The sequence below is a fragment of the Taudactylus pleione genome, unplaced genomic scaffold (genome assembly GCF_031769625.1).
Source record: "Taudactylus pleione unplaced genomic scaffold, aTauple2 ptg000995l, whole genome shotgun sequence".
Classification (NCBI taxonomy): Eukaryota; Metazoa; Chordata; class Amphibia; order Anura; family Myobatrachidae; genus Taudactylus; species Taudactylus pleione.
Window position 1 is genome coordinate 571,373 of NW_028285396.1, and position 19,344 is coordinate 590,716.

Genomic DNA, 19,344 nt, shown 5'->3' on the forward strand with positions numbered 1-19,344 from the left:
TACTAACACATGCAGCATGCTTTATGGTAATATACGAGATTGAAGGTAACTAAAGACAGCAATTATAACACAAGCTGCTGGTGAACAGATGAGTTACTTACAATCTGGACAAATTACTTTGGGACAAACTTCACTTTATATTTTTCCCTGTGGTCTAATTTATCAGTTCTGTATATCCCAATGTCTGTTACAGCATAACACGAAATATAAGGGAAGTACAGTAATAATATAGCCAAGTAAAAATGGGGAGTAGAGGACATCAATAATCATAGACAATAGACCATTCAAAGTTGCCATGACAAGGATATGAGTAGCTATCTCTAATGGGCCAAGATAAGCAAGCCACACCGGAGACTGTGACACATAAATCAAGTTAAATTCAGTAAATCATCAGTCAAAACGTGTAAGAAGGAATTTATGCAGCCACCCCGAGTTATAGGAAAGAAAACTTAGAATGGTAGTTCTACACCCGTGTCTAGAGCTTCCTGTATGTCCACCCCTATGTTATCCTATGGATTATTACTTACAGAGAAAAAAAACATTTCACATTTAAGAATGTAAATTCTATGGCATAGGATCATTTATATAAATATATATATATTATTTTGCCTAAATACATGTAAATCAATCTTTCAGTTTACTGAAAGTATTTTTATGGATTAATAACTGTATAAAAACACAGTTCTACAACTCTATGTTTACAATCCCATCCATCTTGTTAAAAGAACTATTACATCTACTACGGAGGATTAATGTATATGCCACCTTGGATCAAAATCATGTGAGGTTAGTCTGTACATAACATAACACACTGTCCCTCATAGATCCAGTCACACGTGAAGGTCTGTGCAGAAACCAAAGAAACCGTATTCGCACATCCTAAAGTTGCAGAGGACCAAGGCTACACTTCAGCAATGCATGCAAAGTCTACACGGTGTCACTGGTACTAAAAGGTATCCATTAGTTACAGATCATTTCATTTACCTCAAAAGACTATGGGTAAAACTTACTTAGCGGCGGGTTGGGCCACGTTTTGAAACCAATAGACGTCTCTGCAGATTGATGGCAGGTTCATGATGAAAACCAGTTAATTTACTAAAAGCTGTTTTGACATTCTAAACTCAACCCACCATCAATGTCCTAAACCCTGATCCCGCCGTGATTTAGACATTTTCCATAGATGAATTTACAAAAAAATTAAATAAAACTGGCATGAAGTCCATCCTCGCAAATATCCAGCACTAGGCCTTTAAGCCTAGGTTGGTAGTGCACCCTGTATGCTAGTGCAAAAAGATATCAAGTTCTATTATAGTGAACTGAAAAGACAGCGCCAGGTTAGAGGCCAGACTATCTTTCAAAAACCACTTGATCCATGTCAGATAGAGCCTACAGCTCCCAAATGGTTAAATATTATTAGCTATTTTAAATATATGCTTGTTTGTCTACCAGAGTGCAGCAGAAGAGTTAAAAGCAACATTTTTCGAAATAAAATGAAAAAACATGAAGTTCACTGATAAGGGGCAAATTCAATTAGCTTTGGGACTGACCTCAGCCTTTTAGCAGTCAGGTTAAGTGCTCGGACCTATTCAAGTACTGCCCCTCTGGTGGTGCAAACAGAAATCTGCGTTAAGTGCACCGTTGGGGCTTGCCATGCGCGGTAACTGCATAAGTGCTTACCGCGGAATATGGGGCTTATAAAATTGATTAGGTCTGGGGCACATTACCCAGCTGCAAGTCCCAAGGCAAATTGAATATGTACCTAAATGTCTGAGATGAATGCTCCCTGGCTCCAGCCTGACAATCAGTCTGTCACATATTGGAAAGTGCAAGATCATCCTTTGCACTAAGTTATTTACAATGTTCACATAATTTACATTTAAAAAGATAGTTCAGATAATGTGTTGCTACTTTTATATAGATGCCATGACCCCACAGGAAAAAAGAAGAGTGTAAGTGAGGTGGCAAACTTACAATCCGGCTTACACTATGCTTTAAGGGGAAAATGGCAAAGTGAATATGAAGGTAAAATTCCAACTTCTGTGCCAGGGGGTCACTGCTGCGAGTTTCCTGAGGCACATGCTCCTCCCATTTCTCAAAGAAAGCTTTCCTGTCCCCATCTTCAAAAGCATGGAGGAGATCTTGCTGCAAGCAAAGGCAACACGTTATTATCATCGACCTTTATTTATGTAGCAGCAACACTACACAGCCCACCACAGAGAATGTTTAATCACATCAATCCCAGTCTCTGTGGCGCTTACAGTCTAAATTCTCTAATACACACACACTAAAAGTAACTACCAATACATTTTTGGAGATTATGAGCACTCAGAGGAATTCTCCAGACACAAAGGAATAATACATAAGCGCCACACAAATAGTGCCCCAATTGGAAATAACCCATGGCCCCAGCTTTATGGAGGCAGAAACGCTTAACTAATACACTGTGACCCCCAAGCCACTTAGGCCCTCATTCAGAGCCGGACGCAATTAGCGCTCGCTCGTCCTGAAAATAGGGGTGGCTATTCAAATGAACCGTTCGCTGTTTGCGGTCTGTTCACGCCTCTAGGTCTGAACGAGCGAACAAAACTTGTGGTCGATTTTTGGGAAACTACACCCCCTGGCCGCTCGCATCCTACGTCATGTCCGCTATTTATTGGATTAATCGAGTACATCGAACAGGGTATGAACTGCTCGCTATTCTTGTGGTCGGTTTTTGCTACCACAATTTTGCGAGCAGTTCTGGTTATAAAATAACCCAGTGACGTGGTCAATGACGCTGCTGTTTTAATTATGCACACCCATAAAACGCCCGTTTTGACCTTTAAGCACGCCTGCGATCTGATTTCCACTCCCCGTTTTCAAGCACCTTCCCCTGTTACCACCCACATACGCCTCATTCTGTCACTCAAATTATCAGGCATTCGCTATTTTGCGAGCACATGAATTTCGACCGCACTGACTGGTTCGCGCATGCGTATAATGATCCGTACGCATGCGCAGTTGGCCAAACATCGCTCGGAGCGAACGAGCTGCTGCTTACGAGTGGCTCTGAATCAGGCCCTTAGTCTTCTGTTCATACACCTGACTATTAATATATGTGCTAAGCCCTGAGAGCCATCTTTTTATGGTTATTTTATAGTAAAAATCAAACCAAATCTATTTATTTACTGTAAGGTTGATAGTTCTGTGTAATCAGATATCTCAAGTGACAAAATCATTTTCCATTAAAAAAATAAATACAATTTGTATAAGAGGAGCACCGAGGACACTGCCAACCAAATTTTACCTTAGCAGGGGCAGGTAGCCTAGGGCCGAACACTGCGTAGACATGCCTGGTGGAAAGAGGCAGACAGAGGCTCCTGTCCGGCTCTTGGACTGTGTTTTAAACATATGGTATGGTTGGGCAGCATTGGGTGATGGTCATTTAACAATCAGCGTTCCAGACAGGACGGAGCCATGTTAAATCTACATCCCAATGTCCCCTATGGATCCACCACTGTGAAAGCTTGAAGGGGTGGCCCAAGGTTTCCATGTTTTATAAAGCAATTCGTAAGACTTATGATGATACATTTGTATCTTGCATACTGTACTAGACTGCTTGACAGGTGGTTGACGCAATAGTCTTCTAGTCTGCACCTAACTGCCCAGTGGCAGCAGAGATGATGTGTTGTGCATTAGTTTGTTTTGGTGATGGGATGACGAGGAAACAAGATCCAGGAACAAAAAGAATTTTGACAAAAAAGTGACATGAACATGGTGTAATGGGGTCAGGAGGTCATTAATGTCTTACCAAAGTGCTGACCATTTAGGGCACTCCCACTAGACATGGGGAAAGAAATCTGTTGCTGAATAACCTCTCCAATATCTGTCTATGGCAGGCCTGGCCAACCTGTAGCTCTCCAGCTGTTGTGAAACTACAAGTCCCAGCATGCCCTGCCACAGTTTTGTTATTAATGTTAAAACAGTTGCAGGGCATGCTGGGACGTGTAGTTTCACAATAGCTGGAGAGCCACAGGTTGGGCAGGCCTGGTCTATGGTATCGGAATACCTTTTATGCACTTTAGTAGGAACATAGACCTAATACCATAGATTATATGCATTTTATTTCATTTTAACACACAGAATTGTGTCGTGTGGTCTTCCTCCCACCTTTCCTCATCCAGGGCCACATCAATACCCATTTCCACTTCAGTTCATCTTTCACTGGAGCAAATGTGATGGAATTTGATACACTTTGTGGACAGAAGACCCGTTGGCACAATGTTCATCCAAAAATTGCGAGGGGATTACTGGATAATTGGTGCAGTTATAGAAATGCCTAATCTGTAAGGGGCACTCCATTGGATGTATTGGGAAAGCTAGTATTTTTTTAAATTGCGAATGGCCAATCAGCCTCCAGGGTAGAACGCTACAGTTTCTGGATCATAATTACAGGGATCTTCATTGCACATATAAATAGAAATGTAATATGGAAAAAATAATGAGTGAAAGGAAAGAAAGATGGGAAGAGTGAGAACAAAAAGGGGGACCAGTCTCACAAACCCATTCATTTTAACTACAATAATTCAAAAATAAATGAATCATCGTTGGCAAGATGGCTAGTAAAAGAAAATGAGTTAGTCTGTAGAAACGGACGTGTAGAGAGTGATATTTGTTCAGTATGCTGTGTTACAATGCATTTTGAAGGCTAAAGCTTCTGTAATTAGGGCAAAAAAAAACAAGAAATCAGATTTAATACAAAGCACTGATGTGTGAGAAATTGCATGATTAGTTAGATCTAAGTAGTCAATACAGAATAATAAAGTCCAAAAAGTTCTATAGTGATGGTAGACAGTCCATATTTTTGGATATTAATGGAGGTGCTAATACAATTATAATAAAAACTAGCGGTTGCCCACGGCTTTGACCATGATGAAATAGTTTCTGCCAACATTTCTTTTCTATTTGAGGTGTTCTAGTTGTATTGCATTGCATAGGTGCCCTGTCACGGTACTGGCCCACGTGACCAGCAGTGCTATACTCACTGCTGACAGAAGCGCCTTCATTCACCAAAGTCACTATATGCCCTGAGCACAGACTGCTATGTAGCCTATCCTATTCAAGCGAATGCGTGCCCAAAGCACCTCTCCCTACACCCCTTACCAGACCGCGCGCATGTGCTGCAACTATCTCTTCTATTGATGAGGTCTCAGCTTTAACTTGACGGATCGAGATGAAACAAAGTGCGGGTTATTTCTAGGAGTTTCCTGAAAATCAGTTTAGTAGTTTTTGCGCCAACTTCAAACAAACAGACAGACACAATGTTCTTTTTATATTAGTATAGGTATAGATGTGTACTCAATGCATTATTCATATAGAAACAGGCAAAAGATGAATCTTTAATCCACATGTGTATGTTATTGCGAACACATGAAGGGGTTAAGCAATCCCTCATTAGTCACTTTATAATTAGAAAGGGTGTGCCTTTATCATATTCAGTTCTGCATCCACACAACATTACCCATGTACTCCCTCCCATGACAGGAAGGATGACCTTATCCTAATTTCCCCAATCTGGCATAAATGGAGAATAATTATTCAATAGACCCTGACAGACGAGACGTTTCCTATCATTCACCACCCGTCTGCAGGAGGTTGCGCCAGAAGGTGAAGATCAGCTTAGACAGGGTGTAGCTACGTGCTACCAGAAAGGCACCTCCCCCCCACCCAAGAGTAAAAAATTCCACACATTGCATGACTATCTGTTCCAGAAAGGTTACTCACAACAGCTTACATTTTTAATAACAATAAATGTCCCAATGATATTCTCCTGCAAGACTGCTAACTTTCTAACAGCTTGGTAAACATACACATATTTTACATTCCTAAAATATTCACAAGCAAAATGAAGAATCATACACCGCAGAAAAAGATTTGGTCTAGAAATATGAAAAGGTGTGCAAGTCTTCCTTCTATAAATTACTACTTAAACAAAATTATAAGGAAAAATCAGCTATGCTGTCTATATGGACACTCATTTTCCTGGACCCATAATTACACCTGGGGTTCTCTAGAGAAAAAACCTCATTAAAGGATGTGAAGGAGGTTTATTTTTCCATATTATTTTTAAGGATAATATTCAAGAGGGCACAAAAGCATTTTAAGAGTGTTAAAGCACTTCAAGTATACTCCAAACAAAGTTCTCCTGCACACAGAGGCTAAATTACATGTAATTTTATGTAAGCTATCGCAGCACTTGTGATGTTAATGGGCAGGGATGGGTCTTCGGCTCTCTTTAAATACATGTTCAAAATACAAACAAAGAGATAAAATATAAAGATATGGATGAACATGAAAATAACTCATCTCTTTTTGAGGAGGAACATTGTCCAGTCCCCAGCATGATAAAAAAGTAGCAATTATAATGCTAACATTAAAACAAATAGGTTACAGTTGAAAATATAATGTAACTATGAAGCTTGATATTTCCTACACCGATGCTAAAGGGTACGTCCTAAATCTTGCAACTGATTAGAATAGGTCTCCAATCATTGTCATATTCCTACCTGTATAAGTAAAGTCTTAGAGTCTCTTGTGGCAGATCCTTCACTTCTCGGGAGAGGTTTTCCTTTAAATTTACACTCCTTTGCAAAGCTTTTCAGGGTCTCACAGAATTCCTCGTAGTTAAGAAACTGAGAAACAACATAAAACATCATTCAAAAAATAATAACCTATGACAGAGCCGTAATGTGATAACAAATGTATTTACGTTGATAAATACATGCAATCAGTTTGTGTATGATAAAATACCCTTTTAACTATTTTTAATAGTTTATTTGCAAAGCTTCTATCCGGTTTCATTTCACTTTGGTGGTATTCCACTCAATTACATTGGGAAACAGGGAGGAATTAGTGCGACGTGAGCATAGTTGTATATAGGGAGAGCCACGTAGGTTGTTTTTATGCACATTCTGTAAAACGGAAGCCAGAGCACGAAATGATTGTTTGATGAGGGGCCCAGTACAGGTCATGGGAAGACTAACATTGGTTCTGCATGTTGAACGAATAATATTTATGTTGTACAAGTTTATATTCACCCTTATCAATCACTAGATATGTATATGTTGCCCTCAGGCAAATTCAGAGCTGCAGGGAATAGATTTTTCTTAAAGAGGAGCTACAAATTCACAATTAACACTATCTTCTGCTACTATGGGGGAATTTAATTAGCCCTGATATTTTTCAGGCGCAAAAAAACTCTCGTTTTCTCCCTATTCAATTAGCCCCCATTTTTTGCACCAAAAAAAAGGAAAGTTATGGTAAAACTTACCCTTGTTAACTCTCTTTCTTTGAAGTCCATAGGATCCACATAGGAGACAATGGGGTGTAGGTGATACTTGGAAAACTGGACACCAACAGCAAAGCTTTTTTCTGTCCCAGGATACTCCGCTCCTTCCCCCTATACCCCGCCCACAGCCTGAAGACAAATCAGTTTTGTTAACAAGCCCAAGGCAGGAGCAGGATGTGAGAGAAGGAAGACTGGTACACTGAAGAATCACACTCTCACACAAAGAAGGAAACAAGTGACCAAGAGAAGAAACCCATAGAAGCCAGGTGTGTCAGAGCGGGTGCCCTGTGGACCCTATGGACTTCGAAGAAAGAGAGCTAACAAGGGTACGTTTTACGATAACTCTCCTTCTTCAGGGTCCATAGGACTCCACAGGGAGACAATGGGGATGTCCCAAGAGAACCCGGCCTCCAAAAGAAGGAGCCTGAGAGGCAAATCTATGAAATGCATAGAAACCAAGAAAGGTGTGGACAAAAGACCACGTGGCTGACTTGCATAATTGTTCGGCAGAGGCACCACAGCGGCTGCCCACGAGGGACCCACAGAACGAGTAGAATGAGCAGATAATGTAGCCGGCACAGGAAGGCCAGCCTGCGTGTAAGCCTGTGAAATAGTAATGCGAAGCTATCTGGCCAGAGTCTGTTTGTTAGTGGGCCATTCCTTCTTGTGGAATCCATATAGGACAAAGCGGGAATCCATTTTCCTGATGGACCCTACAGTCCACGTAGATCTTCAGAGCACAGACCATATCCAAGGAGGCCTCACCTGCCGAGAGGTCTGGTGATTAAATGGCCAGAACTACAATTTCCTCAATAAAGTGGAAACGAGAGAACACCTTGGGAAGGAAGCCAGGGCGCGTTCGAAGAACAGCCCTGTCCTGATGAAAGACCAGAAATGGGGAGCAACAGGAGAGCGCCCCTAAATTCAATACCCTACGGGCAGACGCTATAGCCAGAAGAAAAAGTCTGCGCAGTAAGCCGTTAGACATCTACTGAATCCAGGGTTTCAAATAGTTCCTGAAGTGCATGGAGAACCACTGACAAATCCCACGGAGCCACAGGGGACAAAGGGAGGTTGTATACGGAGAACACCCTGCAGGAAGGTGTGAACATCCAGCAGAAAAGCAATTCTGCGCTGGAACCAGATGGACAGAGCAGAAAGACGTGCACTTTCAGAGAGGCCAGGCGGAGTCAGAGATCCAATCCAGCTTAAAGAAAGACAAGGATTCTTGAAACCCTAAAAACCTGAGGGTCATAGTTTCTGGTAGCACACCACTGGAAATATGTATGACACATCCGGTGATAAATCCGGGCACAGGCCAGTTTACGCACTCTGAGCATGGTCTGGCCCACATAGCTATAAGACCTTTTAGACCTTAGGAGGGTCTCAAGAGCCAAGCTGTCAAAGACAGACGGGCCAGGTCCTGATGTCAGGGACCCTGAGAAAACAGGTCCGGTCATTGAGGAAGTTGGAGAGGGGCATCTATGGAGAGACTTTGAAGATCGGAGTACCAATGGCGTCTGGGCCAAGCAGGAACTACCAACAGGACCGTGCCCCTTCTTGCTTGAACTTCCAAAAAACCAGAGGAAGAAGTGAGACTGGAGGGAAGAGGTATGCCAAATGGAAGGTCCACTTCACTGACAATGCGTCCACGAAGGCTGCGTCGGGGTCCCTTGTCCTGGCCCTGTACACTGGAAGTTGTGTTGTGAGGCCATGAGGCTCCATTTGTCCACCTGAAAGACTTCTGGATGTAGAGACCACTCACCTGATGGCTGAGGAAATGAGATTCCAATTGAGAATCCCCAGGATGAACACTGCAGAGATGGCGTTCGGCCGATGTGTAATGCGTGACACTTCTGCCATTGTTGACCGACTTCAAGTGCCTCCCTGGTGACGTTGTTAAACTGTACTTGTACTGGCCAGTCCTGAAGAATATCCTGATCCATAGTGAGGGCTCTGTAGATGGCTCGGAGTTCCAGGACGTCGATTGGTAAGATCACCTCGGCTGGAGGCCAGCGTCCTTGGAAGGAGTGCTGGCCGGTCACTGCGCCCCACCCGCAGAGGTTGCATCCATGGTGAGGAGTACCCAGTCCGGGATCCTAAAAGGGACGACCCTTGTTTAAGTGAGGCGTCTGTAGCCACCAGGATAGGGACAGGTGAACCTCCGCAGAGAGGCCCATCATCTGGGATCTGAGCAGATGGGGCAGCCCATTCCACCTGGAGAGGATCAGGTGTTATAGGGGCCTGGAGTGAAACGGAGCGAACTCCACCATATCAAAAAGTGTACATTATGGATCCCAAGGTCTGCATTGCAGAGTGAATTGACAATCATCGACTGTGGAGTAACCTGTGCACTCGGTGCTGTAGTGCAGGATTTTGCCTGCTGTCAGGAAGATACTCTGAGCCCGAGAGTCCAGGAAGGCTCCCAAATGCACCATTCTTTGAGAACAGGTCATGGAAGACTTTTTCCAGTTGATCAGCCAGCCGTACTTTTGTAGAAAGGCAATGGTAGATGGTGGTGAAGAATCTCTGGAGAGCTTGCTAAGAGCAAGAGAACGTCCAAGTATGGGAGCAGTCTGATCCCCTGACAAATAAAATAGGCCACCATAACTGCCATGAAATTGGTAATGACCCGTGGAGCTGTAGAAAGCCCAAAAGGCTGTGCTTGAAATTGGTAATGTTGCTGTAGGACAGCAAACCGGAGATATCGCTGATGAGAAGGCGCTATAGGTACATGTAGGTAAGCGCCCAGAACCACCATAAAAGTACCCAGGCTCCATAGCTAGGGCAATAGAGCATAGTGTTTCCATACGAAACCTGGGCGCCCTGATAAACTTGTTCAGAGACCTGAGGTTGAGGATAGGCCGATGAGATCCGTTGGGCTTCTGAACCAAGAAAATGGTAGAGTAATAACCCGTCCTTCACTGTGATGACGGGACCAGAATTATTACTTCCCCCCCCCCCCCCCCGTGAGCAGCAAGGACTGATAGCCTTCTGGAGGAGCAGGGCTTTGCTTGGGTATGATAGATGTCCTGTGCAAAAGAACTGCTGAAGGGGCTGCCTCAGGAATGAGGGCGTACCCATGGTAGACCACCACGGACGTCTGGGTACAAGAAGTGGTCTGACACAAGAACTGGGTGAACTGAAGAAGTCGGCCTCCCACCCTGTCAGTCTGAAGGCTTGTCCTCAGATTTGGTAGGTGGGCATCTAGTAGCCCATGTCTGTTCGGTTCTAGGCTTGGAGGCCCTTGTGGATGTTGACTGCCGTGGAAAGGACTGATCTTTAGCTTTTCCCTGAGGACGAATGGACCAAAAGGATGACATTTGAGGCTTCATAGTAGATGCAGAGGGCAAGAACGCCATCTTAGAAGATGCCAAGGTAGTCACAATCTTGTCCAAATCTGGGCCAACCAGGATCTCCCCAAAGTAAGGCATAGACTCCAAAGCCTTTTTAGAGTCAGAGTCTGCCTTCCATGAGCAAAGCCAAATGATACAGCGGGCTACCACGGAAGTAGCAGATGCTTTGGAAGCTAGGAGACCAGTACCCAAAGCCACTTCTCCTAAATAGGAGGCTGCCTCCCTAATGTGAGAGATGTAGGACAGCTGTTCCCGAGAAGCATCAGAGGGAAATGTGTCTTCTAGGGCCTCTGCCCAACTCTCAATGGCTTTTGCCACCCAGGCCGTAGCCATAATAGCTCCAGTATATAGACTTCAGGCAAAGTTCAATCCTTCTATCCGTAGTCTCCTTTAAGGAGGTTGCTGTATGGATAGATAAGGTAGAGTTCTTAACCAGGCGTATCACATGGGAATCTACTGCAGGAGAACTTCCCATTTAATGCAATCAGAAGCTGAAGAGGGTAAAAAGAAATCAAGCGTTTAGGCAGCTGAAACTTTTTATTTGGCGTATTGCATGCTTCACTCATTAGATCAGATAGCTGATTAGAGTGTGGAAACTCAGGCAAAACAACCTTCTGTCGTTTAAAGAGTGTCTCTTTTGCCTTAGGTTCTACATCTTCTATTATAAGAATTGATTTTACAGCTCTCATTAGTGCAGTTATATTAAATTTAGAGGGGGGCTCCTCCTCCCCCGAGGTGGAGTCAGAGTGAGAGGTCTGCGTCTTCTGCCTCCCCAGATGATAACTCAGAATCTGATAGGTGGGTGGACTGGGAAGATAACACAGCACGCTTAGTAGTTTTACTAGGTAAGGGTCTCTCCTTTTGCAACATTTGTTGAAAGGCTGTAGAGATTGCCACCAGAGACTGCAATGAGGTTGAAAGTATGTCTACCCATGGAGTAGGAAAAGGAGGCACTGGAGTTGCAGAGAGTACCTATTGTGGCTATCCCATAGGGGAAGCTACCACAGGGACCGCTAGGTGGTCTGCAATTTTTGCCAACACCTGTGAAAAAGAAGCCATGGGAGGGGGACCTGAGGAGAGGCTGCAGGGGCGATGGGCCTGGTGCTGTATAATAAGATGCACATAGACCATCTTGAATGAGATCCTCTGAAGCTAAACCTGCTAAAACAAGACTTGCAAGAAACCAGAGTGGGAGCAGTAGCCTGCTTGTTACTCTTGTCTTTGCTAGACAGGCCGCAGGGAGAGGACCGTCTCCCCTATGCTTACATTAACCACCGGGTACACAGCTGTACCCTGCGTCAGTATAAGTTATGCCCTGGTGGTCTAGTGGAGTCCCGGACGAACCGGTGTCTACATTAGCAGCTCTGATCGGTCTCCTGAGCCCGAAGTTAAGACTGCGCATAGACGCTTACCTGTCCCCTTGAGTCCCGGCTGCAGTCTGGGGTCCAAGGAGATCTGCTAGCTAGGTTCCTCTGAAGCCCTGCCAAGAGTACTTAGCCGATGGCCGGAGTCGCGGTGCCACGGAGGGGTGATGGAGCAGCAGTGCAGACGTCGAGAGGACTGCCTAACACTGCTTGCTTAGTTATAGTAAAATAAAAATAAATCATAAAATAAAGCTTGGGCTGCTTAAAAGCAGCCTCACTGTATAACGGTGATCCAGCGCCTGCCGGACACCAACAAAACTGGGTTGCCTTCAGGCTGTGGGAGGGGTATAGGGGGAAGGACTGGAGCATCCTGGGATAGAAAAAAGCTTTGCTGTTGGTGTCCGGTCCTCCAAGTACCACCTACACCCCATTGTCTCCCTGTAGAGCCTGAAAAGGAAAATATATTTGTGTTTTCACAGCCGTGATTGCGAAAACAAAGCCGAGTAATGGGAATTTGTTTTGCCCACCTCAGACAGGTGAAAAAAAATCCCAGCTTGCTTCGGGGCTCATTGAATAGCCCCTGGGGGATTAATTATCCGCAGTAAATTACTTCTGCTAATTTAATCCCCCCCTTAACGTATGGTTAAAATCTTCTGTAATTTAGCACATTTTTTTTCCACTTTGATTGAAGAACTTAAACAATGATAGTTCTGTAAGGAGTATATTTACCAAAGGTCAAATTTTATTTATTTTAAATCTATCATAATCGATGTTGTGTTTCTGAGGCTAAATCACACATTTACTAAACATACGATTTTTGATTTGGTTTTTAAGTACAGGTTGAGTCTTCCATATCCAAATATTCAGAAATACGGAATAATTGTGGCATGACTGAGATAATGAAACCTTTGATTTTTGATGGTTCAATGTACGCAAACTTTGTCTAAGGCACAAATTATTAAAAATATTGTATAAAATTACCTTCAGGCTGTGTGTATAAGGTGTATATGAAACATAAATGAATTTCATTTCTATACACAAACTTTGCTTCAGCCACAGAATTATTGAAAATATTGTATACAATTACCTGCAGGCTGTGTGTATAAGGTGTATATAACACATAAATGCATTCTGTGTGTATACTGGTGTCCCATTCCCAAGATATTTCATTATGATATGCAAATATTACAAAATACGGAATATTCCGTTATCCAAAATACCCCTGGTCCCAAGCATTTTGGATATGGGAGACTCAACCTGTATTGGCAAATGTGCGATTTAGCCCCAGAACCACAACATCGATGTTGATCAGTTTTGACTGATTTTCATTGATATTAAATTGATTAAAATCGGCCTTTAGCAAATATACCCCTAAGTGTACAGTGTTCAATAAAGGAAAAAAACAGTTAAACATTTGTAGTATTAATTATATTATTTGCCAGCAAAGGTTATTGCTTCATTTAAAAGACAATAAAATAACAGAAAAGATATTTCAAATACAATATACATCTTTTAATTTGAACTTATTTATTTCAGCTTTTAAACAGTCAGATTAAAATAGACAAAACAAAGTCATAAAAAAAGACAATAGATAAGGGTTATGTATATGAAATATTTGGCTATAAAACCCCATAATGAAAAATTGAAAGTCTGAGAAAAAAAACAAGAATAAATCAAACTTCAAATTCAGAGTAGACGTCAAGTTTAGATGTGGGAGGGATATGACACCTTAAAACTTCTGTTAACGTTTCTGATGTTGTAGCACTACAACGCTACATAAACCTATCAATAGTAGCAAAGACTCTCCTGCAATAATTTCACATGCACAACACTATAGCTCTTCCAAACTGTTAAGCTGCATACACACGTAAAGATTTTCTGTCCAACCATCCAACTAGTTGATTGGTTGGAATGAAAATCTGGTAAGGTATGAAAGCAAATGACAATCAGCAATTTGCTCCCAAACGCCGGAAAATGGACAAAAACTGTTGTTTGAACAAATTGTTTAGATCAAGCATTTAAAAAAAACTTGTCTGAACGTCCATTTTCATCTGTTTTCTGGCATTTAGGAGCAAATTGCTGATCATAATTTACTCCCATACATTACCAGATTTTCATTCCAACCAATCAACTAGTTGGATGGTTGGACAGAAAATCTTTATGTGTGTATGCAGCTTCAGAGTGGAAACTCAATTGGCAACTCAATTAGCAACTCGCACTGAACCAGTCAGAATGAATTCTAATTTTTCCAGAGCTGGAAAGGAAAATTTTTATTTTAAGGTTAAAATGTCAGAACACTGTGCTGAACCCCTTGGACCCCCCCAATGACTAATTAGGCAATTGTAATTTTCCAATTAGCTTAATTAGTCCAACAATTGCATGTCATTTATGGGGGTAAAAATAAAACGGCCCTCAAAGTACCCCAAAATCACCTTTATTACTATATATATATATTATTATTATTTTTCGCATTTTTTCATTTACTTTGTTCCAGAGTAAACAAAAAAGTTTGCTTTTTGTAATTTGTTTGCATTTTTTTTTTAAAAACACAAATCAGCCATTTGACACCATTAAAAACCTTCAGTACTTAATGCCCACAAACAACCTTCTATACAGTCCTGCTAACGAAATGACCAATTTTGGGGAACCAGGATGGTCTCTCCACTTTTTCATGCACTTCTCTCACATCGCATTTGGCAGTCAATTTGCAAATCTCCACTGTGAGTACCACGAATAGGCATTTTTAGGGCCGGATTCAATTAGCCGTGATAAATCGATGATTTATTGCCGGCAATATTATCTCACTTTCGTCCGTTCTTGCGCGATATCGCCTATGGGGGCAATGCATGCTCCCGTTTTTCACCAAATCCTTTTGTAAAACAGGCGAAAACGCATACGCGCTATAATTTTCTTGGCAAAACAGGCGAAAATTTCTCCACATTTAGGGAAATCAGTCTGTACCCTAAAAAAGGCTAACTGACATAGGAAATCAATATAGAAGTGTATTAATGGCCGTAATAAAAGTATTTTGGTTTGTTAACTTAGGTCAACTGGCTGTAATCTGAGAATTTGCATAAGTGTTGAATAATGATAAAAAGAAATATTTTTTTTTAGAAAATAAATGCTGGACGTATATTGGGGTTGCATTAAAATGACTGCTAGTATATTTGTGTGTCTATAAAGTGCACTTTTAAAAAATTTTAAAACTACACCTGCTGCAGCCACCTGCAATGTTTAAAACACCTGTCGCATCCATACAGCCCCCCAAAACACCAGGCCCACTACTTTAAACCCATTTTCCACTACTTTCATTTTTTCGAGCTAAAAGTAACATGTAATTTTTGCACAAATTACGCTAATTAAACACAACTTTTTGGCTAACTTAGGGTGTCCAAAGGGTTCTGAAACAAATCCCCCACATTTTGGCCAAAAATAGCAATTGTGCATTTTTTTTCACCTGCTCTGAGATGGTGAAAACTTATTGTCGGTTTCAGTCTATGCATTTATCACACATGCAATAAATGATCGATATCGCGCAATTCAATTATCGCCAAAACGGTGCTCATCGCACCTAAATTAATCTGGCCCTTAATTGGTTGGAGAATTCTCGGGTGCGCGCATTCGTTTAAAGTCTGCGAGTTTCATGAAACAAATGTAAAGTGAGTCACATGGAATGATTCTGATAATTTACTCTCCATTTTAAGCATAAGGTTTCGACTCAACACTAAATAAATTCAGAACTTGCCTACATTTTGGGGTTAATTTCTCTATTTACAATAGTCACAAGCAAGAAAAGTTAACTGAACATCATGTTTTATTACATCAAAAGGCCCCCATACATCAGCAATGTACACAGGGGGAAAAAAATAAATAAATAATATAGATTAAAGGCTCCCGTACATCAGCAATCTGAAAACCACAATTGAACAATTTGAAGATTACCCAATCTAGCAATCTGCGCCCATACATTACAGATCTTTTTCAATGATTTGTAGATCGATTGCAGCAAACACAGATCTGCCAATCTTGAAAGCCCCATCCTTTTAAGATCTGCAAATCTGCTGATCATGTCCATACACTAGCAATTTACAGCCCCAATCGATCTGTGAAATCCAACATGTTGGACAATCTGATAGAACAATTCCAATCACTTTTTGGTTGCAATCTGCGATCTGTGAAGCCCATATATTGCAGATTTTTATACACAATCGATTGCAAATTGCAGAATTGCCACAATCGATTGCTGATGTATGGGGGCCTTGAGGCTTCTACATAAGAAATTGGAAGCACTACAGTAAAGGTCCCCATACATCAGCAATCGATTGTGGCAATTCTGCAATTTGCAATCGATTGTGTATAAAAATCTGCAATGTATGGGCTTCACAAATCGCAGATTGCAACCAAAAAGTAATTGGAATTGTTAAATCAGATTGTCCAACATGTTGGATTTCACAGATCGATTTTGGCTGTAGATTGCTAGTGTATGGACATGATATGCAGATTTGCAGACTGTTACTAGTAAAATGATGGGGTTTTCAAGATTGGCAGATCTGTGTTTGCTGCAATCGATCTGTAAATCACTGAAACAGATCTGTAGTATATAGGCGCAGATTGCTAGATTGGGAAATACTACAATCGGGCAATAAATCTTCAAATTGTTCAATTGTGGTTTTCAGATTGCTGATGTATGGGGGCCTTAATGTTATCAAATATTTCTTAGTGAAATTTTAAAGTTATCCTAATGGAACAAACACTGATTCAGAGTCTTTTATCCATGTTTAATGCCACACATTATACTTACCTCTTTCACTAATCCAAGCAAGTCTGCTTCATAAGCCAAAATATCACCCATTCTAGAACACTTCGCTTATCTTCCACATAGCCAGAAAGTCTAAGAGATAAGGAAGACACAATGAGCATATAAAAAAAAAAAATTATATTATATTAATATATATATATATATATATATATATATTATATACACATATACACACACACACACACACACACACACACACACAGAGTCAGGTCCATAAATATTGGGACATTGACAGAATTTTCATATTTTGGCCTCTATTCACCCCCACAATGGCTTTGAAATGAAATGATCAAGATGTGCTTTAATTGCAGACTTTCAGATTTAATTTGAGGGTAATTACATCCAAATCAGGTGAATGGTGTAGGAATTACAACGGTTTCTATATGTGCCTCCCGCTTTTTAGGGGTCAAAAGTAATATGACAAACTAAACAATCCTAAATCTAACTTTCACTGTTTAATACTTTGTTGCAAATCCTTTGCAAGCAATTACAGCTTGAAGTCTGGAATGCATAGACATCACCAGTCGCTGGGTTTCTTCCCTGGTGATGCTCTGCCAGGCCGCTACTGCAAATGTCTTCAGTTCCAGCTTGTTCTTGGGGCATTTTCCCTTCAGTTTTGTCTTCATCAAGTGAAATGCATGCTCAATCGGATTCAGGTCAGGGGATTGACTTGGCCATTGCATAACACTCCACTTTTTAGCCTTAAAAAACTCTTTGGTTGCTTTTGCAGTATGCTTCGGGTCATTGTCCATCTGCACTGTGAAGTGCCGTACAATGAGTTATGAAGCATATGACTGAATATGAGCATATAATATTGCCTGAAACACTTCAGAATTCATTCTGCTGCTTTTGTCAGCAGTCACATCGTCAATAAATACAAGGGAACCAGTTCCATTGGCAGCCATGCATGCCCACGCCATGACACTACCACCACCATGCTTCACTGATGAGGTGGTATGTTTTGGATCATGAGCAGTTCCTTTCCTTCTCCGTACTCTTCTCTTCCCATCACTCTGGTACAAGTTGATCTTTGTCTCATCTGTCCATGCAATGTTGTTCCAGAACTGTAATGGCTTTTTTAGATGTTGTTTGGCAAACTCTAATCTGGTCTTCCTGTTTTTGTGGCTCACCAATGGTTTACATCTTGTGGTGAACCCTCTATATTCACTCTTGTGAAGTCTTCTCTTGATTGTTGACTTTGACACATATACACCTACCTGCTAGAGAGTGTTCTTGATTTGGCCAACTGTTGTGAAGGGGCTTTTCTTCACCAGGGAAATAATTCTTCTGTCATCCACCACAGTTGTTTTCCCTGGTCTTCCGGGTCTTTTGGTGTTGCTGAGCTCTCCGATGCGTTCTTTCTTTTTAAGAATGTTCCAAACAGTTGATATGGCCACACCTAATGTTTTTGCTATCTCCCTGATGGGTTTGTTTTGATTTTTCAACCTAATGATGGCTTGCTTCACTGATAGTGACAGCTCTTTGGATCTCATATAGAGAGAGTCGGCAGCAACTGATTCCAAATGCAAATGTCACACCTAGAATCAACTCCAGACCTTTTATTTGCTTAATTATGAAATAATGAGGGAATAGCCCACACCTGTCCATGAAATAGCTTTTGAGTTGATAGTCCCATTACTTTTGGCCCCTTAAAAAGTGGGAGGCACATTTAGAAACCGTTGTAATTCCTACACCATTCACCTGATTTGGATGAAATTACCCTCAAATTAAATCTGAAAGTCTGCAGTTAAAGCACATCTTGTTTGTTTCATTTCAAAGCCATTGTGGTGGTGAATAGACGCCAAAATATGAAAATTCTGTCAATGTCCCAATATTTATGCACCTGACATATATATATATATATATATATATATACACACACACGCATACACAATTATATAACTAAAGCCATAACAATCAAACTACATGATGGCAAAAATGGGGAAATGAAAAGAGACGTTCCCAGCTATTCTATAACGTGTACAAGCCAATTGCCAGAAAACACACTCTTGGGCTGGTATACTCCACTGGGTAACATCTACATACACATATTGTTACTTTAGGAGGATTTATTATGTAAGAAAGCTTTGTACTGAACAGTGGGCCTGATTCAGACCCGGTCACAAGCGCTCGCAACCGGGTCGATGTTTTCCCTCTGATCATGCGCACGACGGAGCCGGCTCCGTCGTGCGAATGCGCGAGACCCGGCTAGCGATGGGTGCTCCGTCGCTCTGGGTCTCGCGCCAAAGGGGGCGAGCTGTTGATGGTGATTGACAGCTCGCCCCGTTTGGTAGGCATGGCTTCACAAACGGAGGCGTTCCCAAGCGAACGCCTGCCGTTTGTGGGTGGCCCCACTGACATCACCACAAGGGTCTTGTCGCAAGCCCGATGGTCTTGACCATCAACCTGGCCACTCGCTATAGCTGTGGGTGGAAACCCAGCTATGCGAGCGGCCGGGAGGCCGCTCCCAAAAAAAAC

General features: G+C 41.8%; 1 protein-coding gene across 6 annotated transcripts in view; it reads right to left on the reverse strand.

Annotated features, from left to right (window-relative positions):
* ARMC9 (armadillo repeat containing 9) overlaps window positions 1-19,344 on the reverse strand; it is a 185,628-nt gene that overhangs the window by 146,437 nt on the left and 19,847 nt on the right. For 5 of the 6 annotated variants that reach the window (XM_088460934.1, XM_088460935.1, XM_088460936.1 and 2 more), the window contains exons 2-4: window positions 16,849-16,938; window positions 6,546-6,671; window positions 1,972-2,142 (exon numbers count right to left, since the gene is read on the reverse strand). In XM_088460934.1, coding sequence (XP_088317060.1) covers window positions 1,972-2,142; window positions 6,546-6,671; window positions 16,849-16,899 — 348 coding nt within the window. In that variant the 5' untranslated portion in view covers window positions 16,900-16,938. The remainder of the gene's footprint in view (window positions 1-1,971; window positions 2,143-6,545; window positions 6,672-16,848; window positions 16,939-19,344) is intronic. The other variant, XM_088460937.1, reaches the window with a different exon arrangement.